At 35.2% G+C, this 26192-nt stretch overlaps 1 protein-coding gene across 1 annotated transcript in view; it reads left to right on the top strand.

Moving 5' to 3' along the window:
- The window catches only part of ADAMTS19 (ADAM metallopeptidase with thrombospondin type 1 motif 19), a gene marked incomplete at its 5' end in the record, with an annotated part of 286853 nt that overhangs the window by 187949 nt on the left and 72712 nt on the right, over positions 1-26192 (top strand). Inside the window, 3 exons of the mRNA XM_082836295.1 lie at positions 2645-2772; positions 6864-6984; positions 13689-13769. Coding sequence (XP_082692421.1) covers positions 2645-2772; positions 6864-6984; positions 13689-13769 — 330 coding nt within the window. The remainder of the gene's footprint in view (positions 1-2644; positions 2773-6863; positions 6985-13688; positions 13770-26192) is intronic.

Below are 26192 nucleotides of genomic sequence, written 5' to 3'. Positions count from 1 at the left end.
AGTTATTAAGCTTCTGATGGATATTTGTTGCATTAATTTAAGTATATAAGTAATATTTTTTCATGGTAAAAATAAAGTCAGTATGACAGTTCAAATCCTGAAAATCATCATCTGATCCTGGGTTAATTCTACATCTGCCTCCAACTGGCTGTGTGATTTGATAATATTTACTTCATTTGAGACCTGTTTACTCACATGTGAAATAAGAGATAGGAAACAGGTTCCCTCCAGATTTTAAAAGAAAATCAGAGTTGTATGGGGGTCAATTTAAAATATTAAAACTGTTTGAAATCACAATTAAGGGAGCTCCTGACTCTTATAAAGTGTTGTTTATCATCAGAATGATCCATAATAGATATTTATATAATTAGCAGGGTAATTATATAATTATATATATAATAATTTATATAATTATATATTATATATATAATTATATAATTATGTATATAATATATTTATTATTATTAATATTTATTAATAATAATAATTTATTATATATTATATATAATTATATATAATATATATAATTATTTATATAATTACCATTTTTGATAATTCTGTGACATGTATCAATCAAACATGTCAGTCTGTATGATGAATAAAAGACACAACAATAGTTTTTATGTATTAGAGCCATATGGAAGAAATTGAAATATACAAGTCTTTTAAAAACCCCAAGTTTTCGATACTTTAAAATGCAAGTGGCTATTTCTGGTTTTTTAGGTAACACATGAATCTCTGGCTAAGAGAATTAAATATAAGGTATCAATACAGTAGTGAACATTTATTTTTAGAGGAAAAAGGTGCATGGCTTTAACATTCAGGTATTTTGCATACTCTGTGCTGAAATTTGGCTGAAATCCATGTTCAATGCATACCTTGGAAAGGGGTGGTCTCTTAAATCAAGACAGAGCCTGCCTGCCAAGTACTGGCATGTTACATGGATCACTATAATGTCACAATCTCAAGGGTGTACTCCAGGAAGGAAGACTGGTATCAAATTTTGATGTCATCTATAAGGCTAAAGTAAGTACAGTAAATTGACAATATGTAAAAGGAGGAATACAATGTTTTTATCTGAGTTCTTGCTTAGAATGTAAATGGAATATTCTAGACTAACTTCTTTCAACATCATTCTTATATCTGGTTTGCTCCTCTCTTCAGTGAAAACTCCAGAAAGAGAATAGTGAGGGGTGTGTGTGTGTGTGTGTGTGTGTGTTTGTATATATATGTCACTATTAAAGTGTTGCAATGACAGCAGCTGTTTTTAATTCCAAAGATATGACATAGTAAGTAGTCACTGAATAAACATAACCTACTTTGAGGTGTGAGAGCACACTGAACTGCTTTATTGCAGCATATAATAGCATCTTAAAGGGAAATTTCAAAACCATTCACAGTAAAGGCCATGGTACAACTCACCAAAATTGTTCAGACCAGTATCCAGAAGCCACATGTGAAAACTGTTTGAAATGTTCAATTCTGAAGGCTCATTTAACTGTCTGTCTTCTCTTTGCCAAGTGATACCCTGTTCCATGCCTCTGGCTGTTATTTGGTATTTAGAGAACCCCACCAGCATACGTGGAACTTTACTGAAGACATAAGCGAAGATCAGTGTCAGAGACTGTAAACTATTTTCCATTCTATTTGTATGAGCTTAATAAACAGTAAAGGGCCTGACTGGTGTCAAGCCAATAGAGTAGTAATGTAGCCTGGAAATTGCTCTGAAGTTTCTGATTTGGATAATCCTACTACTGGTGTTACCAAATACTACAGCTCCTCTGCAGGATGCTTAGAAATAGAAACAACACTTTAAAAATGTTTTGCCACTTTCTGACTGAGCCTAATAGGCAAGTGTTTCAACTCTAACCCTCCTACCTTATTGTTTAAGGAAGCACTGAAGGTGACTGCCACCCATTCAAGAATTCTTTACCTAGAACTGTAGTTCTCACCCTAAACATCATACAGCCTGACATGCTTTCTGAGTAAGCAGTGAAGAGGGTGAGTCCCAGCTAGCACTTCAGCAACTGTGCATTCCAGTGGATGTTCTCATGGGATTGTATTACATTGCTAAACATCCTCGCAATGGAAAATCTTACAAGAATTGTTCATCTTAGAAGTTCTTCTTTCTCCCTTTACTAATTTTTCAATTAGAAAATGCCAAATGCATAGGATTTTAAATTAGTGTATTGGAATTTAGAAGTGGGACATCAAGAAAGGCTTCATGAATAAAGTAAATCTTAAATAGGCAGAAATCTGATATGTTCTTAAAATTAAAATGACTTCATGCCAAAAGATACGAGCAAAAAATGGGAGTATGCAAAATATTTTTCACGAAGAAAGCTTGGTTTGTGTGTGGTAGAGGTTTAGTGCCAGAAAATAATAAATGGTACATTTAAAAAATAATTTGAAGGCATAATTCTTAAGAAGGAAATTAATATTCATTGGATACCTATTTTTGCTCAGGCATCATCTCATTTACTACTTATAATAACCCTCTAGTATTATATATTCTAATAGTGCATTACTCAGTTAATATCAGATTATATTTTTTTACTCCTAACTGTTCTGAAAAATAAAGCCTGAGGTAAAAATATTTATGGAACAAATTTTGTTCATTTATTTTTATCCACTCTGTATGTAGAAAAACCATGTGCCTTGTTTTGCTCTCCTGTTGGAAAAGAACAGCCTGTTCTTCTATCAGAAAAAGTGTTGGATGGAACTTCTTGTGGATATCAGGGATTAGATATCTGTGCAAATGGCAGGTGTCAGGTAAGACATTCCAAAAGGGAGAGTATATATGCTGAGGGAGGATTGGGGGACCTTCGAGCAGCTGCACAGTACAGTGGAAAGCTCTGCCTCAACTGTGATCTTCAGCAAGTCTGATCTGCTTTGAAAGTCCATTTCTTCATCTGTATAATGAAGAGTTCAGACTAGAAAATATATAATACTCATTACTAGCTGAAAGAATCTGAAAATTTTATTCTGTAACGTACATATTACAGGTGTAAAATTGTGACACTTTGCGCATTCCAGACCAGAAACTCAAGCACTCCAGTTCTCCATGACTTGTGTCCAAGACTGAGCCATGTGGCAAAAACCTATAAAATCAGTCTTATTACTCAAAGTATCATCAACATTCTTGAATCAGCTGATTTCTAAATGTACATTCAATTTTTTATTATACTTAAGCATTTCATTTGCCTTTCTATTTCTTTTTAAAAATAATCTCCATCTACTATGTGCATTTATGTGCTTTTCTTTATTTATCATTAGAAAGGAGACATTCTGGGCTTCCCTGGTGGCGCAGTGGTTGAGAGTCCGCCTGCCGATGCAGGGGACCCGGGTTCGTGCGCCGGTCCGGGAAGATCCCACATGCCGCGGAGCGGCTGGTCCCGTGAGCCATGGCCGCTGAGCCTGCGCGTCCAGAGCCTGTGCTCCTCAACGGGAGAGGCCACAACAGTGAGAGGCCTGTGTACCGCAAAAAAAAAAAAAAAAAAAAAAAAAAAAAAAAAGGAGACATTCTGTTAAAATGAATATGAATAGTGTAGTGGAAAGATCAAACGCTAAAGCTTTGAAGTTGCTAGTTACAGGTCTGCCACTGTCTCAGGTTGGCTTCCCCTGGAAGATTATTATGCAGGAAGTATAATACCAGGTGTTTTCATGATCAACATGTATGCAGAGCGGGAAGGAGGCAGGACTGAGCACAGGGAGCATTTGGGCTTGGTACAGTCACAAGATGTCAGCTGACCGTGTGAGGAGCATTGTGGCTGGGATGGCTCTTCAAAGTTGCCCCCATTTGGGGTGAGAAAACCAGACCTTTTTAACCCCCATTATCTACTAGTGTTTGGATACAAGCTGTCCCAGGGGATGAGGGGGATGTGATCTTGGGGAAACGCAGATTTCTTTAGGCTAGCCATTTTCTGAACAGGGCTGAAGGCTAAGAGCCATCAGCTGATAAATTTCCCAGGCGTGGAAGGAAAATATGTACATCCTTTAGTAATAAAAGAGGTATCTGAGTGGAGGAGGACTGAATCCACAACAACCACTAGGAAACTGTGTTCTCGGGAAAATCACTTAAAATATGTATGTGTCCATTAATCTGTAGAATGAAATAGGCAGGCCAGTGGTCATTGACTTTTTTGTGCAATACACTCCTTTGAGAATTTGATAAAAGTTTTGGTTTCATCCTATAAAAAACACATACCTGACCACACATGCACACACACGCATGTGCACACATGCTCCAAAATTTGAAAACAAATACAAGCTATGGATGGATCAATCTGTGGTCCAATAGAAGTCTATAGACTTCTGGATAAAAACTTGGAAACATCGTGAAACTTAAATGCTTTAGCAGCTCTCAGATTCTTTATTTTGCCTTTATGCTCTAACATTTAAAGCGTAGAATCATGCAATATAATTGGTATAAGAGACAGTCTCATAATTACATATTAATTTCCTTTATTCTTTAACAGAATATGGCAGTAGCCTGAAATATAATTTTTCATTTGTCTATTTAAAAATCATTGCAATTATTTATCTATACATATTTTGTTTTCAAAACTGTATGTTGTGCAATTAAAACTTTTATCTTTATTTTATCATTTTATGTAAATGTCAGATTAGTATATGACTTAAACGAATTTATTTTTCAAAAGAAATTATTTTCCTAACTCTATATGCCAAATATAATAGCTTACATTGCTGTGCTTTTCACTTAACAGTATTGTGTAAGCCAGATCTTTTATAGAGTCCCTAGGTAAACATAAAAGTAACAGCAACAACAACAAAAAATTCTGCATAAGTGTTATGTGAACCTGATGATTATAATTAAAGTTCTGTGAAATGAGTTGTAACTTCTGACAGCATTGGAATACTTCAGGATTCTGGCTTTTTAACTAACATGCTTCATTCTGTCTTTCAGTATAATTAAAAGCATGCTTCCTTTTTTGTTTCTGACAACCCTCTGTATACTGGGTTTAGCTAGAGTGTTTTATTTTTATCATAAAACATACACCATTGAAGTTGAATGTAGAATTCTAAACTTGGTGAGTGGACTAAGGAGGGCAATTGAAAATAGACAGCTTTCTCCTAGTGACCCAGTTTGGCTCCCTGGCATTTCTATCCTGGAAGAGGATAGAGAAAACTCTCCTCTGTATTATCATGGTACCTGCCAGTCTCCAGCCTGCCATTGGTACTTCAGGTACCTGCCACCAGTTAAACAGTATTGTCTTTTCCAAGTCATTCATCCTCAACTTTTAGAGTTATGTGAGCATATTTCAATAAGTGTGGATACTTGAGGCTACCAGTTACAAAATACTAACTCTTTGATTCTTATTTTAAGCTTACGTGATTACTGAGCCATGGCATTATGTCTATCCCTGCCTTTTATTTTAGATTTTACAAACTTATACTATCCCAGTTACAAGGGTTACAAAAAACTAAGAGACAACTAGGTACTAATTTATTCAATCATTTAACTACTATTTATCAAGTTTATTATATTTGCTGAGAAACAAGTCGGATGCTAGGGATAGAGCAATAAAGGCACTTTTTATCATTTCAAAATCACTCTACTCTAAATTTTCTCCTCATTTGTACATGAAGGAGAGACTTTTTCTTGAACCCCAGGACTCTCAGGTCTTTTCATGGCTCCTGATCAGTGAACTCTGACCATATCTTTGTTGTATTTTGAGAATTTCCTGTGGTGACCACCTCTTTCATCCAGAAACATTCTCTTCATTTCTCCCTGAATAAGCTTTGATTCGCTGGTCAGAGTTCTCCACTATTGCATTGTTTTGTCTGCCTCTTGACACTGATACACACCCTCATGACAAAGGGAAAGGATGCTGTATTATGCAGGTTTAATGCGATTTTTGCTTTCTTGGGATATTCATCCTGCAGCTGCATTTTATAACCTGCTCCTTCCCACACCCAACACCACCAACACCAACCACAGAAAAAGACCCTGGTTGTTCTTCTGTTTTATGTGATATTTTAAAAATTTATTTAAATAATTGTAACTTGTTATAAATGGATGTAACATCAGTCAGTCTTGCAGCTTCTTCTTGATTAGGGGTGATGGTATAATTCTACCATTTATTTCTGACAGTACAGACATTAACTTATGCACTTTGAGTATGCACAACTTTGCAAAATATCATATTTTCTGAACATCAAAGGGAGACCAACATTATTCACTAGAAAAGAGTCAGTGCTTTAATCTAAGAAGATTCATATTAACATCATTCTTCTGGGAACATATAAAAATTAATTATCCCACTGTTACTGTTTTCTTATAGCAACCATAGGTTGTGAGCAGTTCTTACTCACTCATGCGTTAGATGCCAAAGAAGTTGGGGATAGAAGTTTATTGGTGAACTGTAATGAATGTAAACATTTATATTTGGTTTCCACAGAGTTAATATTTAATACTCAGCATCTCCTCTTCAACCACTTTAGGAGTGAAGCCACCCATCCATACGGTGAAGCTTATCTGTTCTATGTTGAGTAGAATGAATTAGATTTATCATGTTATATTTAATAGAAATGTGACTTCCTTTGGGATTTATGTAAATTGCATTTGTCTCAATAATAGTTTTCCAAATTGCTTTAGGATACCCTTTAATTCTTAATATAAGAAAAATACTTTTATCGCTACCCTACTTTGGACAATTTACAGGTGGTATTATTTGACATGAGCTTGCTGTATTAGTTTGCACCAAGAGAATATGGCATTTTATTAGTTTGTAAAATAAATATGTCTAGTTTGTAGAGACTAGGTTTGTCCTAAAGTAGTGGTTAAAAGAGAAAAGAAGAAAAAGCTCATTTTATGATGTACTGTCATTCTCTTGTTGCAGAAAGTTGGCTGTGATGGTTTATTAGGGTCTCTTGCAAGGGAAGATCATTGTGGTGTATGCAATGGCAATGGAAAATCATGCAAAATCATTAAAGGAGATTTTAATCACACCAGAGGAGCAGGTGATTATTTTTTTATTTTTTCAAGGTTAACAATCCAAATAATCTCTGGGGACAGATTACATTGAATTTAACTTAGAAATGACAGTTCTGATTCTGTTGAAGACTTTTGTAATGGGTATTGAATGATTTTTTGCAATGACATACAGTACATGTGATATGAGCCAGAAATTCTAACAAGCCCATTTCCCAATACTGAAAACATGAAATCATTTGTTGTGCATTTAATAAATTGGAGCAGCAAGGGAATAATCTAATTTGCATTGGCTAATGTTATCAGGTTTCTACAGACCTTATCCTCCAATGCAAATTATTGATGTCTAACAGAGAATGATGATTTGTAACAGCCTGAAGCAACTATTGAGAGTATTAGTCTTCAGGTTTTCAGCTTTCCATTTTCTTTATTTTTTTCCTAATGTTTTTACTAAATTCAAAAGGAATTAATTTTTTAAAAGAGAGAGTCTATAGCAATGTAGCATGTTGGAAACTATAACAGGGAGTCAGAAGATGTGGGCTGATGTTCCAGATATATTAAAAGAGGGAACATGTCCTCTCTTGTTGTCTTTCCTCATCTATAAATACTAATACTCAGGGGATATGAGGATGAACTGATGGTGATTGATCTATGTAGTATGAATTTTAAGGTGATCCACAACAAAAAGTGATATCTGTACTGAAATATAATAACCCACAAATAAGCTTTATATACAGAAAATGCTTTATACTGAAGCCCTCAAGCTTACGGAGAGGAAGCAAACATTTCTATGTTTACGTTAGTGTCTTACCTAGACATCTATCTATTGAACTATCTTAGTATTTATGATTAAATTTTCATTATCATTCATATTCTTACATTACATACATCAGCTTTTTCCTTTTTTACATTTCTTGTTCAAATACCAAGACCTGACCTAAAAATATGTATTTGTTTTGATACAAAGAATAAGCCATTTATATTTGAATAATCAAGAAGGCTGAGTTCATTCTAGATTTTAAAAAGCCCTTCAGAAAAGAAAATTAGACACAGCCCTCGAAAGCTGAATATAACCTTTCTCTAGGCCCCAGCAGAATAAAAGATAAGTGAGCTTGAAGACCTTGAAGCCTAAAAATAACTAAGGCCCAGGGTAAATTGCAGATCAAAATCTTAACCTCCAAAGCTGTGAAAAAAGGTGACAGGTCCTACACGTCAAAATCTGTCAGAACTCATTTAGAATAGTCAGATGGAGCTGTAACAGGCTCTTATACTTTCACCTAAGTGCAATTATAATAAGCTTTTCAGCCTGATTGTGATGGGAGACGTTTTTATAGCGCAGAAGTTCAAATCAAGTCTGAAAGACTGAAGAGATTTAAAGACACTAGAATTTTTGAAGACTATTCCTGCATAGTTACTTAATTTGCATGGAAACAGTTCACTGAAGAATACCGATGCACATTCAGCACTGGTACCTTTTTCTTAGTTGTAATAACACTTAATTTTTAAACTAAGCATTGACAACAGAAATAACAGTTAAAAATCAGTAATGCGGTTCATTCTGACTGCAGTTAGGTGGATACATTTTTCCGCCAGATTCCTAATTCAAATCTCCTTTGTTTTTATTGCACTTTAATTTCTACTTTTGTTTATTAATTTGTTTGTAAGTTATATTAATGACATATGTTATTTGGAAAATGTCTAAAATGCCTACGATATTGGGAATATCAGAGACGAATAATGTTACTTCCTTACAACAATCTGTCTTCCTTGCAACTCTCTGCTAGTTTAACATTGCTTACAGGGAAGAGACTAGAATTCTTAACTTGGACCATAGGGCCCTGTATGGTGTTGTTCCTACTTGTCTCTCTGGCATCATCTCACACCAAGGTCACTTTCCTTCTCTAAGCTGCAGCCACCAGATCTGTTACAGATGTGCAAACTGACCATGCTCCCTCTAGCACCTTGCATTTAAAAATATTGTTCTGTTAGCTTCCCCTTAGCTTTGCCTAGGTTAATTCCTAGATGTCACTTTTATCTCAGTTCAAATGTCACTTCTTCAATGAAGTGTTCCCTGAACAACCTCTACCTCCTATCACCAACTAGTTTAGTGATTCTTACCGTATTTGTATCTGTACGGTTCAGTTGTATGGTAATTTTCTAATTTTACACCCTTTGGTCTTTCCTGCTAGACTTTAAAGATCAGTGAGGAAAAGTATCATGGCTACTGTTGTTGAACACCCTATTCCCAATGACCAGTATAGTGTGTGATCCATTAACATTTGTTAATTTAATTAATAATGGAACACTATATTGTTACGACTTTAAAAAATACAAATCTGTATGAGTCCTTAATTATATCGTGGGCTTCATTTACTTGTGACTTTGGGAATGTGGTATTCATTTCTCTTGAGACAATTTTATCCTTGTAGTTTATGGACTTCCTAAAATTTCTTGAAGGAATTGTAGCCTTATTTGGTCCAGTTGGCCATGCACACTGTATATATTGTATGAGTAACACATGTGCAGACACGTGTGGGTGTTTTCAGTCCCTGTGCTCTATTTAGAGTTTGCTAAATCATTTTTGTTGGAGCTAGAAAACCAACTTAAGAAGAGAATTCTTTTTCCTTTGTACATTTATCATGTCTTTCATTGTAACTTGCCTGGCCAGGGGATAACTTTTTAAGGGATTTTTAAAGGTAAGTTGTATATTTGGCCACTTGTGCAACTATCTAGTTATCAATCTACATTTAGAAGAAGGTGGGCATAAAACCTGTTATTCCTAGTACAAGAGATGATGATACTAATCCTGTACAAGGAACACATGCTCTTAGGCTTTTTATTTGTATGTTTGCCACAGCAATAAGAGAGTCATAGTGTCATGTATTCTACCCTGTGAAATAGTAGCAGCAGGCCATAGCTGGAATCAGACAGATCTGAGTTCAAACCTTGCGTCAGCTAATTACTAACAAGGAAGTCTTGAAAAAGGCAGTTTTTTTTCTCTACCTTTATTTTCCAATCTATTAAATATCTACTTAGATGGTATCATTATGGCTAAATGAAATAATTTACATAAATTATCTATAATTGTGACTAGCACATAGCAGTTGATCAAAATGTGGCATTTATCATTAATAATACCGAGAAGATAATGATTACTTTGGGCATTTTAAGATGGCTGATTAAGAATGGGATCTCTGGTTATGAAGTAGGATCTTCCTATGTACAAAGCAAACTGTCCAACGTGAGGATCAAATTTATGACCTTGATCACAGGTTTTATTTCAACTTCTGAGCTCAGCAGTAACCACTCGTATATTCACTTCTTTTAAAAATGTGCATTCTCAATTGTGCTAAATGGCTTATTTACTGAAAAATATCTAGAGCCTCAGTCTTCGGCTATCCCTCTTCAAATGTCTTTGCTTAATATTTTTCTTGCTCTCTTTCTTCTTTAAACTTAATCTAACTCACCTGTCCTCCAAGCCTTTTCAATTGAATAATTGCTCTATATTATATATTGCTCTATATTGCTCTATACTATCTGTAGTATATAGATATAACTATAAACTTATACGTAACTGTTGTTCTAAAATACAACATACCTCTAGGTTTCCTGCTAAACTCAAACAGGAATTTACAGTTACTACCTCTCCTCTACTTTTCTCTATCTACTCTTCTTTTTCAACGTCCTGAAACTTATCATCTTCTCCAAACACATTACTAAATTTATTTGCTCAGAGATGAACAGTTACCTCTTGATTGTGACATCCAATGGGCTCTCCTTGGCCACCTTTCTCTTTGATGTCTGTACAGCTTTTTGCACCAACAATTCTTTTTAAAATATTCTAATTCATAAGATCCTACTACATCAAAATAGCCACATCTCTACCTCTCATGATTATTCCTTCTCTGTATTCTTTCCTAATTTTTTTTTTCAGTCTCTCTGTTAAAAACCATAGGGCTTCCCTGGTGGCACAGTGGTTAAGAATCTGCCTGCCAATGCAGGAGATATGGGTTTGAGCCCTGGTCCAGGAAAATCCCACATCCTGTGGAGCAGCTAAGCCCATGCACCACAACTACTGAGCCTGTGCTCTAGAGCCCGCAAGCCACAACTACTGAGCCTGCGTGCCTAGAGTCCATGCTCTGCAACAAGAGAAGCCACCACAGTAAGAAGCCCACACACCGCAACAAAGAGTGGCCCCCACTCGCTGCAGCTAGAGAAAGCCCGCACACAGCAATGAAGACCCAATGCAGCCAAAAATAAATAAATTAAATAAACAAATTTAAAAAAAAGAAACATAACTGTCACCAAGGTTGAATCCTTGACTTCTCCTGTCTCTCAGTTTTCTCCGTTAACTCCCATGGCTTAAATTACTGCCTCACAAAGGTACTTCAACAGGCTGACCGTTCCCTGGAGTTGCAGAAGTTCCAGAGTTCTTACTGGATATTTTTACTAGTGTGTTATACTGTTTTGTTAAAAACAAATTGCAAAGCCAAACATCAGATTATTGCCCAAACTTGACTTCCATGTTCCTATAAACGATGGCTGCATTTGCACATAAGTAATAATGAAGAATTGTGTTCAATGTTTATTTCCCCACTTTCTATTGGTTCTCAAATTCAGAATTTGTTTTCTTTACTATGCCTTCTGGTTTTTCTACCTTAGCCTCTAGCACTCCTGGATTTTTACATTAGCCTCCTGACACTGTTATCTACAACCATATCGCTGAGCATCTTGCATACTGCTGTCAGATAAAGTCTCTCCAAAGTGGTATCTAACTACCACATTCCTTGCTGTAGAATGTTCAGTAGCTTCAAATGGATAAATTCAGTGTCCTGGGCATGCCTTTAAACTCTCCTAATATAGCCAAATTCTTACACCTTCTCATTCTGTCAGAATTATTATATTTCTGTGGTCCTAAAAATACCACTTACTATGTTACTTTTCTTTACATTCAGTGAACTCATTCTTTTTCTGTATGTAGCTGACTCTTAAATAACAAAGATTTGAACTGCATTGGTCCACTTATATGTGGATTTTTAAAAATAGTAAATACTATAGTACCACACGACCTGCAGTTGTTTGAATCCACGGATGTAGAACCACGGATACAGAGGGTTCACTATTTATTATACTCAGATTTTTTACTGCATGGGAGATCAGTGCCCTTAACCCCTGCATTGTTCAAGGGTCACCTGTATATCCAAATTCTATCCGTTCTTCAAAGACAGTTAATCTATCTGCTTCTTTATGAAGCTTTCCTTGACTATATGAAATGTTCTCTCCTCTGAATCATTGTGACTCCTTCTGATGCCAGTGTTTCTCAAACATAAGTAATGTATATAACCACTTAAAAGAAAAAAAGGAAAAAAATCCCACTTCTGTGAGTTAAAATAGCAGCGAAACTTTTGAGTATTGACGTGATCAGAGAAGGGGGACAGTTTAAACAACATTGATTTACATTCTTCAGCAGGGAATTAAACTATTTTGAATATGGTCTTTTTAACATAAGTTTAGAAGTTTTGTTTAAGTCGTTTTTATGTAAGATATTTGTGCCTTGTCTTAATTCAATTATAAGCTCATTGAGTACACAGACCTTCTTACCTTACTTCAGTATACCAATAGACAGTAAACATTTGTTTCCATTTTCATTGATGCATATTGTGTTCATATAACAAAGTGGAAGTGCTTGTATGATTTGGTGTTACTAAAAATGGTTAAATTGAGTAAGTATTATTTGTTGATTTGAAAAGCACAGACCTCTAATCCCAGGCACTACCACCAGGCGGGGTGTCTGTTACCTTTTGGTAAACACCAAATAACTGTCAACAGTTTCAGGAATTTGAATTATTGATCAACAGGAGACAACCCTGGGATTAGCTGTTATACCTTTTTAACGTAGCTTTGAAATTAGACTTTTATCAGGGCTGTATGTAGCTACACAGAAGTACTAAGAAGACTATTAAATGTTATTTTACTATAATTTTAAAGCATAACTATTCAGCCAAAAGTTGGCATCTGCTGTCTTTTCTGTACCAAATGAAGTCTTGAGTTTGACTTTTTATGCACACTTTCTCTTCTATCCAGCTTTATCTTACCGTCTTATTTCACTTCAGGCATTACATTCCTAACCACTGCTGAAGAATATTTCCTAAGAAACACCTAATTGTATCTTGCTCCTAGCCGTCTGACACCTTCCAGGGTGACACCAGATTGCTTGGTGTGGCCTTATTACACTTCTCTCCAGCCCCAGATTCAAAACCCTTGGTTAATCTTCCAGAGAGGGCTTGGTCTCTCTTGTCCTGTACTCAACAACTTCAGGGACCAGACATCCGCCATCTGTATGCTCTCCAGCTGTGTTTGCTCCTTCCACCCACTTTCTAACTTAAAGGAGTTCCATGAGCAGAACTTAAGGTTATTTGCTCTGTTCCAAGATTCACTGTGTTTCTAACCAGGCTGTCCCGTTGTGCTTTTTTCTCACCTCATAATTCATAAGCTGTCAGGGAGCTTTACAGTCACCTACTTGCTCTTGATAGCGTTGTATTCTCAACGTTTTTCCAAGAAACTTCTCCACTTGAACTTATGACAGCTTTTATACATAATTTTTTTTTCTTTACATAGGTATTGAAGTATCACAGCAAAAGCCAAAACCAAAAGAGAAATAGGGCAAGTCAATGAAGAAAAGAAGAATTAGAAAAAACTCAAGATGTATTTCATGTTTTATTGATTCTTACAGGTTATGTAGAAGTGTTGGTGATACCTGCTGGAGCAAGAAGAATCAAAATTGTGGAGGAAAAGCCGGCACACAGCTACTTAGGTAACCTGTGTTACAGACGCAGAGCCCATGCAAGTCCAAGCTTAGCTGCCCTGCCCTGAGAGTGCTCTTATGCCCAAGACTTTAGCGTGTTTCTAGTTACATGTTTGAATTTCCCAGGAAGCACCTCTTGTCATATCAAGTAGGAATTTTTTCCTTCCCTCCCAGGGGCTTCCCAGGAGCAAAAGCAATCTGGTTGTCTCTGTGTTTGGTGGGGGTGGGTGTTATAAATTACTTCCTCATGTTAGTCCATGTTAGGAAACAAACACTCATTGGGGGATTTGGGTATGTTTTATTTCATATATATATATATATATATATATATATATATATATACACATATTTAATAAATACATTTATTTCATATATACATGAACATAAATGTATACATATTCATGTTTACTGCATGTGCAAATGCATACATCAATGTGTGTGTATATATATATATATAATGATTGCTCTATAATTTGGAAATCTTGTGGGATTCTTAAAAAAATTTCTATGTACTAAAAGGACTTCCCCTTTTAATGGAAGACAATGCTCTCTTTTGCCTCACTTCAGGTGTACTCATTTATGAAGAAAGTATTTTTTAAAAAAATTTTAATAGAAAAAGTTGACTTGCATTATTATGTAGTTTCAGGTATACTGCATAGTGCTTTGACATATGCATACATTATGAAATGGTCACCACCATAAGTCTAGTAACCATCTGTTCCCAAATGAAGTTATTACAATGTTATTGACCATATTCCTTTTGCTGTGTATGACAGGACCTTGACTTGCTAATTTCATTACTGGAGGTTTTTACCTCTTACTACCCTTCACCTATTTCATGTACCCCCCCCCCCGCCCTCTCTCTCTGGCAGTCACCCCTTTGTATCTAAGAGTTTCTTTTTGTTTTGTTTGTTTTTCTTGTTTGACTGCTATGGCTAGGACTTCCAATACTATGTGGAATGAAAGTGGTGAGAGTGGGCATCTTTATCTTATTCCTGATTCTAGAGGAAATGCTTTCACCTATTCACCATTGAGTGTGATGTTGGCTGTGGTTTTGTCATATCTGGCCTTTATTACGTTGAGGTATATTCCCTCTATACCCACTTCATTGAAAGTTTTTTTATCATAAATAAATGTTGAATTTTGTAAAAAGCTTTTTCTGCACCTATTGAGATGATTATATGATTTTTATTCCTCAGTTTGTTTACATGATGTGTCACATTGATTGATTTGTGGATAATGAACCATCCTTGCAACTCTGGGATAAACCTCACTTAATCATGGTGTAGTATCCTTTTAATGTATTGTTGAATTTGATTTTCTAATATTTTGTTGAGGAGTTTTAGATCTATATTCATCAGGGATATTGGCCTGTAATTTTCTTTTCTTCTGGTGTCTCTGTCTAGTTTTGGTATCAAGGCAATTCTGGCCTCACAGAATGAATTTGAAAGTGTTCCTTTCTCTTCAGTTTTGGGGAATAGTTTGAGAAGGATAGACATTAACTCTTCTTTAAATGTTTGGTAGATTCACCTGTGGAGCTGTCTGGTCCTTGACTTTTGTTTATTGGGAGTTTTTTGATTACCGAATCAATTTCATTACTGGTAATTGGTCTTTCATACTTTCTATTTCTTCCTGATTCAGTCTTGGGAGATTGCACATTTCCAGGAATTTATTCATTGCTTATAGGTTGTCCAATTTATTGATGTAGAATGATTCATAGTAATCTCTTATGATCCTCTGTATTTCTCTGGTGTTAATTGTAACTTTCTTTTCATTTATGATTTTATTTATTTGGGCCCTTGAGAAAGTTTTTTTAAATTTTTAAGTACTACTTCTGGAAAAAAATTCTATCAGCTATTTTAATTAGACCAGTTAATGATTTTTAAATATATGAAAGAAAATATTATGTTGTCAAAATACATATTGCTTATAAATTAATATTTCAAACTAAGTCATGTAAAATGATCTTTTATAGTCATGGCGTCCACAGATAGAGGTATGTAATGTGATATGCTGGAAAAAGACTAAATATTCTCCCAGAATTTAAACATTGTATTTATATTATTTTTTTATTTTTATATTTTTATTTTATATTGAGTATATTTGATTTACAATGTTGTATTAGATTTAGGTGTACAGCAAAGTGATTCAGTTATACATATACATATATCTATTCTTTTTCAGATTCTATTCCTATTTAGGTTATTACAGAATATTGAGTAGAGTTCCCTATACTATACAGTAGGTCCTTGTTGATTCCTATTTTATATATAGTAGTGTGTATATGTTAATCCCAACCTCCTAATTTACACCCTCCCCCTTTTTTCCCTTTGGTAACCATAAGTTTGTTTTCTAAGTCTGTGAGTCTGTTTCTGTTTTGTAAGTAAATTCATTTGTATCATTTGTTTAGATTCCTCATGTAAGTGATATGATATTTGTCTTTCTCTGACATCACTTAGTATGATAATCTCTAGGTCCATCTATGTTGCTGCACATAGAATTATTTTTTTCGTTTTTATGGCTGAGTAATATTCCATTGTATATATGTACCAGCATCTTCTTTATCCATTCATCTGTTCATGGACATGTACACTGCTCCCATAGCTTCACTATTGTGAATAGTACTGCAATAAATATTTAGGGTGCATGTATCTTTTCGAATTAAGGTTTTCTCCAGATATATGCCCAGGAGTGGGATTGCTGGATCATATGGTAGCTCTATTTTTAGTTTCTTGAGGAACCTCCGTAATGTTCTCCATAGTGGCTGTACAAATTTACATTCCCACCAACAGTGTAGAAAAAGGTTCCCTTTTCTTCACACCCTCTCCAGCATTTACTGTTTGTAAGCTTTTTGATGATGGACCATTCTGACCCGTGTGAGGTGATACCTCATTGTAGTTTTGATTTGCATTTCTCTAATAATTAGCGATGTTAAGCATCTTTTCATGTGCTTTTGACTATCTGTATGTCTTCTTTGGAGAAATGTCTATTTAGATCTTTGGCCCATTTTTGGATTGGGTTGTTTGTTTTTTACATATTGAGTTGCGTGAACTGTTTGTATATTTTGGAGATTAATCTCTTGTCAGTTGCATCAATTGCAAACATTTTCTCCCATCCTGTGGGTTGTTTTTTTGTCTTGTTTATGGTTTCCTTTGCTGTGCAAAAGGTTTTAAGTTTAATTAGGTCCTGTTTGCTTATTTTTGTTTTTATTTTCATTACTCTAGGAGGTGGATCCAAAAAGATATTGCTGCAAATTATGACAAAGTGTATTCTGCCTATGTTTTCCTCTAAGAATTTTATAATATGCAGTCTTACATAGAGGTCTTTAATCCATTTTGAGTTTATTTTTGTATTATGGTGTTAGAGAATGTTCTAATTTCATTCTTTTACATGTAACTGTCCAGTTTTACATGTAACTGTCCAGCACCACTTATTGAAGAGACTGTCTTTTCTCCATTGTATATTCTTGCCCCCTTTGTCATAGATTAATTGACCATAGGTGTGTGGGTTTATTTCTGGGTTTTCTATCCTGTTCCATTTGTCTATATTTCTGTGTTTGTGCCAGTACAAAACTGTTACTGTAACTTTGTAGTATAGTCAGAAGTCAGGTAGCCTGGTTCCTCCAGCTCCATTTTCCTTTCTCAAGATTGCTTTGGCTATTTGGGGTATCTTGTGTTTCCACACAAATTTTTAAATTTTTTGTCCTACTTCTGTGAAAAATGTAATTGGGAATTAGATAGGGATTATATTGAATCTATAGATTGCCTTGGGTAATATAGTCATTTTGACAATATTGATTCTTCCAATCAAGGAATAGGGTATATCTTTCTATCTGTTTGCCTCATCTTCTGTTCCTTTCATCAAAGTCTTTTAGTTTTCAGAGTAGGGGTCTTTTGCCTCCTTAGGTAGGTTTATTCCTATGTATTTTTTTCTTTTTGATGTGATGGTAAATGGCATTGTTTCCTTAATTTCTCTTTCTGATATTTCATTGTTTTTGTATAGAAATGCAACAGAAATCTGTGTATTAATTTTGCGTCCTGCAACTTTACCACATTCATTGATGAGCTCTAGAAGGTTTCTGGTAGCATCTTTAGGATTTTCTATATATGGTACCATATCATCTGCAGACAGTGACAATTTTACTTCTTTTCCAATTTGGATTTCTTTTACTCTTTTTTTCTTCTGATTGCCGTGGGTAGGACTTCCAAAACTATGTTGAATAAAAGTGGCAGGAGTGCACATCCTTGTCTTGTTCCTGATCTTAGAGGAAATACTTTCAGCTTTTCACCATAGAGTATGATGTTAGCTGTGGGTTTGTCATATATGGCTTTTATTATGTTGAGGAATGTTCCCTCTATGCCCACTTGCTGGAGAGTTTTTATCATAAATGGGTGTTGAACTTTGTCAGAAGATTTTTCTGCACCTATTGAGATGATCATATGGTTTTTATTCTTCAATTTGTTAATGTCGTGTATCGTACTGATTGATTTGTGGAGACTGAAAAATCCTTGCATACCTGGAATAATCCCACTTAATCATGGTGTATGATCCTTTTAATGTATTGTTGGATTCGGTTTGCTAGTATTTTTGCGTCTATGTTCATCAATGATATTGATCTGTAATTTTCTTTTTTTGTGGTATCTTTGTCTGGTTTTGGTATCAGTGTGATGGCGGCCTCATAGAATGAGTTTGTGAGTATTCCTTTCTCTGCAATTTTTTGGAATAGTTTTAGAACAATGGTTGTTAACTCTTCTCTAAATGTTTGATAGAATTTACCTGTAAAGCCAGTAAAAGTCCTGGACTTTTGTTTGTTGGGAATTTTTTAATCACAGTTTCAATTTCAGTACTTGTGATTGGTCTGTTCTTATTTTCTATTTCTTCCTGGTTCCATCTTGGGAGATTGTACCTTTCTAAGAATTTGTCCATTTCTTCTAGGTTGTCCATTTTATTGGCAAATACTTGCTTATAGTAGTCTCTTATGATCCTTTTTATTTCTGTGGTGTCGTAACTTTTCCTTTTTCATTTCTAGTTTTATTGATTTGGGCTTTCTTCCTTTTTTCTTGATGAGTCTGCCTAAAGGTTTATCAATTTTGTTTATCTTTCAATGAACCAACTTTTAGTTTCTTTGATCTTTTCTACTGTTTTCTTCATCTCTATTCTATTTATTTCCACTCTGATCTTTATGATTTCTTTCCTTCTACTAACTTTGGGTTTTGTTTGTTCTTCCTTCTCCAGTTGCTTTAGGTGTAAGGTTAGGTTGTTTATTTGTCATTTTTCTTGTTACCTGAGGTAAGATTGTATTGTTATAAACTTCCCTCTTAGAACTGCTTTTGCCACATCCCATAGGTTTTGTTTCGTCATGTTTTCATTTTCATTTGTCTCTAGATATTTCTTGATTTCCTCTTTGATTTCTTCAGCAATTGATTAATTATTTAGTAACATATTGTTTAGCCTCCATGTGTTTGTGTTTTTGTGCAGTTTTTTTCTTGTAGTTGATTTCTAATCTCATAGTGTTGTTTTTAGAAAAGATGCTTAATATGATATCAGTTTTTTTTAATTTATTGAGACTTGCTTTATGGTCCAGCATGTGATCTATCCTGGGAAATGTTCCATGTGCATGTGAAAAGAATGTGTATTCTGCTGCTTTTGGATAAAATGTTCTATCAATATTAATTAAGTCCATCAGGTCTAATGTGTCATTTAAGGCCCATGTGTCCTTATTCATTTTCTGTCTGGAAGATCTGTGCACTGATGTAAGTGGGGTGTTATAGTCCCCCACTATGATTGTGTTACTGTTGATTTCTCCTTTTATGGCTATTAGCATTTACCTTATATATTGAGGTGCTTCTGTGTTGGGTGCATATATATTTACAATTGTTATATCTTCTTCTTGGATTGATCCCTTGATCATTATGTAGTGTCCTTCTTTGTCTCATCTAACAGCCTTTATTTTAAAGTCTCTTTTGTCTGACATAAGTATTACCACTCCAGCTTTCTTTTGATTTCCATTTGCATGGAATACCTTTTTCCATCTTCTCACTGTCAATCTGTATGTGTCCCTAGATCTGAGGTGGGTCTCTTGTAGACAACATATATACGAATCTTCTTTTCATATCCATTCATCTACTCTATGTCTTTTGGTTGGAGCATTTAATCCATTTACATTTAAGGTAATTATCAATATGTATGTTCTTATTGCCATTTTGTTAATTGTTTCGGATTTGTTTTTGTAGGTCTTTTTTCTTCCATCCCTCTTTTATTATCTTCTCTTGTTATTTGATGACTATCTTTAGTGTTGTGTTTGGATTCCTTTTTCTTTTTTATGTGTATAGCTATTGTAGATATTTGGTTTATGGTTACCATGAGCTTTTGATATAGCAGTCTGTATATAGACAAGATTGTCTTAAGTTGCTGGTCTCACTTTCAAATGCATTACTAATATCCTGCATTGGTACTTTCCTCACAGTTGCTGGCTTTGATATCGTATTTGTGTGTGGATGATTTCCTACCTTTACTCTGTTTGCCTTTACCTGTGAGCCTTCCCGTTCGTGTTTTTCTTCTTTCTAGTTGTGGCCTTTTCTTTTCTGCCTAGAGAAGTTCCTTTCGTATTTGCTGTAAAGCTGATTTGGTGGTGCTAAATTCTCTTAGCTTTTACTTGTTTGGAAATCTTTTGATTTCTCCATTGAATCTGAATGAGAGCCTTGCTGGGTAGAGTATTCTTGGTTGCAGGTTTTTCCTTTTCATCACTTTAAATATATCATGCCACTCCCTTCTGTCCTGCAGAGTTTTTGCTGAAAAATCAGCTGATAACCTTATGGGGATTCCCTTGTATTTTATTTGTTGCTTTTCAAGTGTTGCTTTTAATATTTTCTCTTTGTCTTTAATGTTTATCAATTTAGTATGTATCTCAGTGTGTTCCTCCTTGGGTTTATCCTATATGGAACTCTGCACTTCTTGGACTTGGGTGACTGTTCCCTTACCTATGTTAAGGAAGTTTCAGCTATTGTCTCTTCAGATATTTTATCAGGTCCTTTCTCTCTCTTGTGTCCTTCTGGGACCCACATAATGTAAATGTTGGTGTGTTTCATGTTGTCCCAGAGGTCTCTTAGGCTGTCTTCATTTCTTTTCATTCTTTTTTCTTTATTCTGTTCCATGGCAGTGATTTTCACCATTCTGTCTTCCAGCTCACTTATTCGTTCTTCTGCCTCATTTATTCTGCTATTGATTCCTTCTAGTGTGTTTTTCATGTCAGTTATTATATTGTTCATTTCTGTTTGTTTATTCTTTATGTCTTCTAGCTCTTTGTTAAACATTTCTTGTATCTTCTTAGTCTGTGCCTCCATTCTTTTTCTGAGATCTTGGATCATCTTTACTATCATTACTCTGTATTATTTTTTGGGTAGATTGCCTATCTCCAGTTCACTTCATTGTTCTTCTGGGGTTTCATCTTGTTCTTTTGTCTGGAACATATTCCTTTGTTGTCTCATTTGTCTAACTTTCTGTGATTGTCCTTTCTGTTCCGTAGGCTGCAGAGTTGTAGTTCCTCTTGCTTCTCATGTCCTCCCCCATCTCACTGGGATTTCTTCTTTGTCTTTAGATGTAGAATATCTTTTTTGGTAGATTTCCGTCATTCTTGTCAATGGTTATTCAACAGTTTATTGTGACTTTGGTGTTTTCTTGAGAGGAGTTGCACTCTAGTTCTACTCAGCCGTCTTGTCTCCAACCTAAAAATCTGTTTATCGAAAAATTAGCCTCATTAACAGGTCTTCCACAAGGTCACTCTTAATGATGTCCTTTATTCATTTAACTGCCTTAATCAGCACTCACTGCTTCAGCAAAATTCAGCTATACACATAGGCTATAATTCCCAGGCTCCTATGAAAGAAATTCAGCTTCAGTTTCTGTCCACTGCAGATGTGTAGCTGTTTAAGCTAGTGTTAAATTTACACTGTTCTGTCTCCTCCCCAGGTGATAAGGAAGGGGGATGTGAAGACTGGCATCCTTAAAATTCTGTGGCTGTCTCTCTGCATTCAACAGATCAAAAGCCATAAACACTGTATTTATATTATCTTTAAAGAAAACCTTTATGTCTTTTTTTCCTTCGTAACAAAATTATTTCCTCCTTATTCTTTCTCAACTCAGAAATAATGTCCCAATAGGGAAACACTTTGTACATGAAAAAATAACCCAGTGTTGTTACATGATTGTTTCTGCTCTGTAAAATTAAAAATGGTCTATACTTGGATCAAATCATTTTTCACATTAGGGTTTGTTTTCTAGGAGTAGGAAAATTTGAGGAAAGGAACAATACAAGAAATTTATTTATTTATTTGTTTGTTTGTTTTTTGGCTGTGTTGGGTCTTCGTTGCTGTGCACGAGCTTTCACTAGTTGCGGCGAGTGGGGGCTACTCTTCGTTGCAGTGCACAGGCTTCTCATTGTTGTGGCTTCTTTTGTTGCAGAGCACGGGCTTTAGGTGCACAGGCTTCACTAGTTGTGGCACGTGGGTTTAGTAGTTGTGTCTCGTGGGCTCTAGAGCGCAGGCTTAGTAGTTGTGGTGCACGGGCTTAGTTGCTCCGCGGCATGCAGGATCTTCCCGGGCCAGGGATTGAACCCATGTCCCCTGCATTGGCAGGCGGATTCTTAACCACTGCACCACCAGGGAAACCCAAGAAATTTTTTATCATGTGACACACTCATTAGTCGGTCACTATTAATATATAAATTTTATCTATTTTTACCTGCTGTGGTTTTTAAATGCATTTTAAATGCAAGTAAATCATCCCATATATCCAAATTCAGATTAATACCCATTTTTGGAGGTGCTGTGTAAAATTGAGACAGTTTTAATACATTCGTTTAATAGTAGACAGTTGGCAATTACATCTGGGAATATGTTTTCTTTTTTCCAAGCTGGAAAGGAATATAGGTGTCTCAAATGGAGTTTTCTCAAATTCTACAAAACTCCACATTGTGCTCTGATTTTTAATACCCTAGCAAATGTGCCTAAATACACCTACCATTTTTACAAATTTGACAGCTCCATGCTCCCTCTAATTCCTTACTAACCAGAGTCTTCAACCAATCCTGTCTTGTTTTTGTCTCTCCTTGACAATAACTATGTTTATCAAGGACAGCAAATGCCCTCTTTAGTTGGACTCTCAATCTCTACATGGTTTCCCAGTGTTCCTACACTGTGGAGCTCAAGCCTGGACCCTGTGCTCTGCTCTGCTCTGCTCTCTCCCTAGGGAATCACATTTGGCTCCTTTGCTTTACATTTTTGTTTGATGTAAATTATCAGATTCTCATATGTGCCTCGGAAATAATGCCTAAATCAAAAACTTTATTTTTATCTGTGTTGAAACCTCTTCCTAGTTTTCCCCACTATAGTAAATGTCACTGTATTAGTGTTCTATGACTGTAGTGACGATTACCACAAAGCTGGTGGTATAAAACAACAGGAATGTATTATCCCACAGTTCTTGAGGCCATGATCAGTTTTACTGGACCAGAAATTAAGGTGTCTGCAAAGCTGTGCTCTCTCTGGAGTCCCTAGGGTGTCATCCTTTCCTGGCCTCTTCCAGATTGTGGTGGCTACCAACATTCTTTTGCTTGTTACCACAACACTCCAACATCTGCCTCCCTAGTGTCACTGCCTTCTCTTCTTTTTCTGTGTTCAGACCACTCTCTTCCTACCTCTTATAGGCTACATATGATTGCATTTTTGGCCCACTTGGGTAATCCAGGATAATCTCCCCATCTCAAGATCCTTAATTTAATCATATTTGCAAAGGTATTTATTTGCCATATAAGATAGCATTCATATGTTCCAGGGATTCAGATGTGGGTATCTTTATTCCCCTTCAAAACTTTTTTTTACACTGTGGTAGAATACACATAACATGATACTTACCATCTTAACTATATTAAGTGTACAGTTTGATAGCATCGAGTACATTCACTTTGGTGCTCAACCACCACCATCCTTCTTCAGAACTCTTTTCATCTTGTAAAACTGAAACTCTGTACCCATTAATAGCAACTCGCCATTCCCCCCTCCTCCCATCCTCTGGTAACCTCCATTAGTCTTTCTATCTCCATGAATTTGACCACTCTGCATACCTCATGTATATGGAATCATACAGTAACTGTCTTTTTATTATTGACATATCTCTTATAATTATGTCCTCAAGATGTATCCATACTGTAGCATATGTCAACATTCCGTTCCTTTTAAAGGCTGAATAGTATTCCAGTGTATGTGTATAACACCTTTTGCTTATCTATTCATTCATCCATGGATCCTTAGGTTGCTTCCACATTGTAGCTATTGTGAATAATGCTGCTATGAATATGGGTGTACAAATATCTCTTCAAGACCTGGATTTGAGTATATACCTAGAAGTAGAATTACTGGATGATAGACTAATTCTATTTTTAATTTTTTGAGGAACTGCGTAACATTTTCCACAGTTGCTGTACCATTTTCCATTCCTACCAACAGGGTGAAAGGATTCCAGTTTCTCTATATCCTCACCAACACTTGTTTTCTGTTTATTTTGAATGTAGCCATCCTAATGGCTATGAGGTGATATCTCATTATGGGTTTGATTTGCATTTCTCTAATGATTAGTGATATTGAGCATCTTTTCATGTGCTTGTTGGTTTTGTATAACTTCTTTGGAGAAATATCTCTTCAGGTCCTTTGCCCTTTTTAAATTAGGTCCTTTTACCATTTTTTAATTAGGTTCTTTGATTTTTTTGTTCATGAGTTTTTAGGAATTCTTTATATATTCTGGATTATAATCCCTTATCAGATTGATTTTCAAATATTTTGTCCCATTCTGTAGGTTTTTACTCTGTTAGTAATGTCTTTTAATGTACAAAAGTTTTAAGTTTTCATGAAATTTGTCTATTTTTCTTTTATAATCTGGCCTTTGGTGCAATGTCCAAGAAACCATTGTCAAATTCAATGTTGTGGAGCTTTTGCATATTATTTTCTTCTAAGAGTTTTATAGTTTTAGGTCTGACATTTAGATCTTTGATCCATTTGGAGTTAAATTTTATATGTGGTATTAGTTAAGGGTCCAACTTCAGTTTTCTGTATGTGGATACTCAGTTTTCCCAGGACTACTGGTTGAAAGACTGTCCTTTCTCCATTGAATGATCTTGGCACCCATGTCGAAAATCATTTGGCCGTATTTGCAAAGGTTTATTTCTGGGATCTCTGTTCTATTCCCTTGGTTTATATGTCTGTTGTCATGCCAGTAGCACAGGGTTTTGATTACTGTAGCTTTCTAGTAAGTTTTGAAACCAGGAAGTGTGAGTCTCCAGCTTTGTTCCTGTTTTTCAAGATTATTTTGGCTATTCATGGTCTCCTGAGATTCCCTATAAATTTTAAGATAGGGTTTTTTTTCACTTCTACACAAAAGGCCATTGGAAATTTGATAGGGATTCCATTCAATTTGTAGGGCACTTTGGATAATATTGACATCTTCACAATATTAACTCTTCCAATTCATGAACCTGGAATGTGTTTCCATTTATTTACATCTTCTTTAATTTCTTTCAGAAATGTTTTGTAGTTTTCATTGTATAAGTCTTTCACCTCCTTTGTTAAGTTAATTCCCAAGTATTTAATTCTTTTTGATGCTGTGCTATTTGTAAATAGAAATGTTTTCTTAATTTATTTTGCAGATCATTCATTATTAGTGTATAGAAATTGAATTGCTTTTTGAGTGTTGACTTTATATCCTGCTACTTTGATGAATTTAAGTTCTACTGGGCTTTTTGTAAAACTTCTATTGTTTTCTACATATAAGATCATATCATCTGCAAACAAAAATAATTTTACTTCTTCCTTTCTGATTTAGATGTCTTTTGTGCTCCTGAATTCAGTTTGCTAGTATTTTGTTGAGGATTTTGCATCATTGTTCATAAGGGAAATTGATCTGTAGTTTTCTTTTTTTGTAATATCTTAGTCTAGGTTTGATATCTGGAAAATGCTGGCCTCATAGAATGAGTTAGGAAGTATTCCCTTCACTTTTATTATTTTTAAAATTTAAGGATTTGTGTTAGATCTTTAAATGTTTGGTAGAGTTTACCAGTGAAGCCATAAGGTCCAGTGCTTTTCTTTGAGGGGATATTTTTGATTACTGATTCAGTCTCCTTACTAGTTATAGGTATACTTATAGGATTTCTGTTGCTTTGTGATTCAGACTTGGTAGGCTTTGTGTTTCTAAAAATTTGTTCATTTCATTTAGATTTTCCAGTGTGTTAGCATACAGTTGTTCATAGTATTTCTTATAATCCTTTTTATTTCTTTAGCATCAGTTGTAATGTCCCCACTTTCATTTCTGTCTTTTTTTTTTTTTAGTTGTCTTTTTTTCATTCTTTTTTTGCCAGATAGCTAAAGGTTTGTCAACTTTGTTGAT

The sequence above is a fragment of the Leucopleurus acutus genome (genome assembly GCF_964270905.1).
Source record: "Leucopleurus acutus genome assembly, chromosome: 3".
NCBI classification, from domain to species: Eukaryota; Metazoa; Chordata; class Mammalia; order Artiodactyla; family Delphinidae; genus Leucopleurus; species Leucopleurus acutus.
Note: the sequence above shows the minus strand (reverse complement) of the source record. Positions and strands in the feature narration are given on the sequence as shown.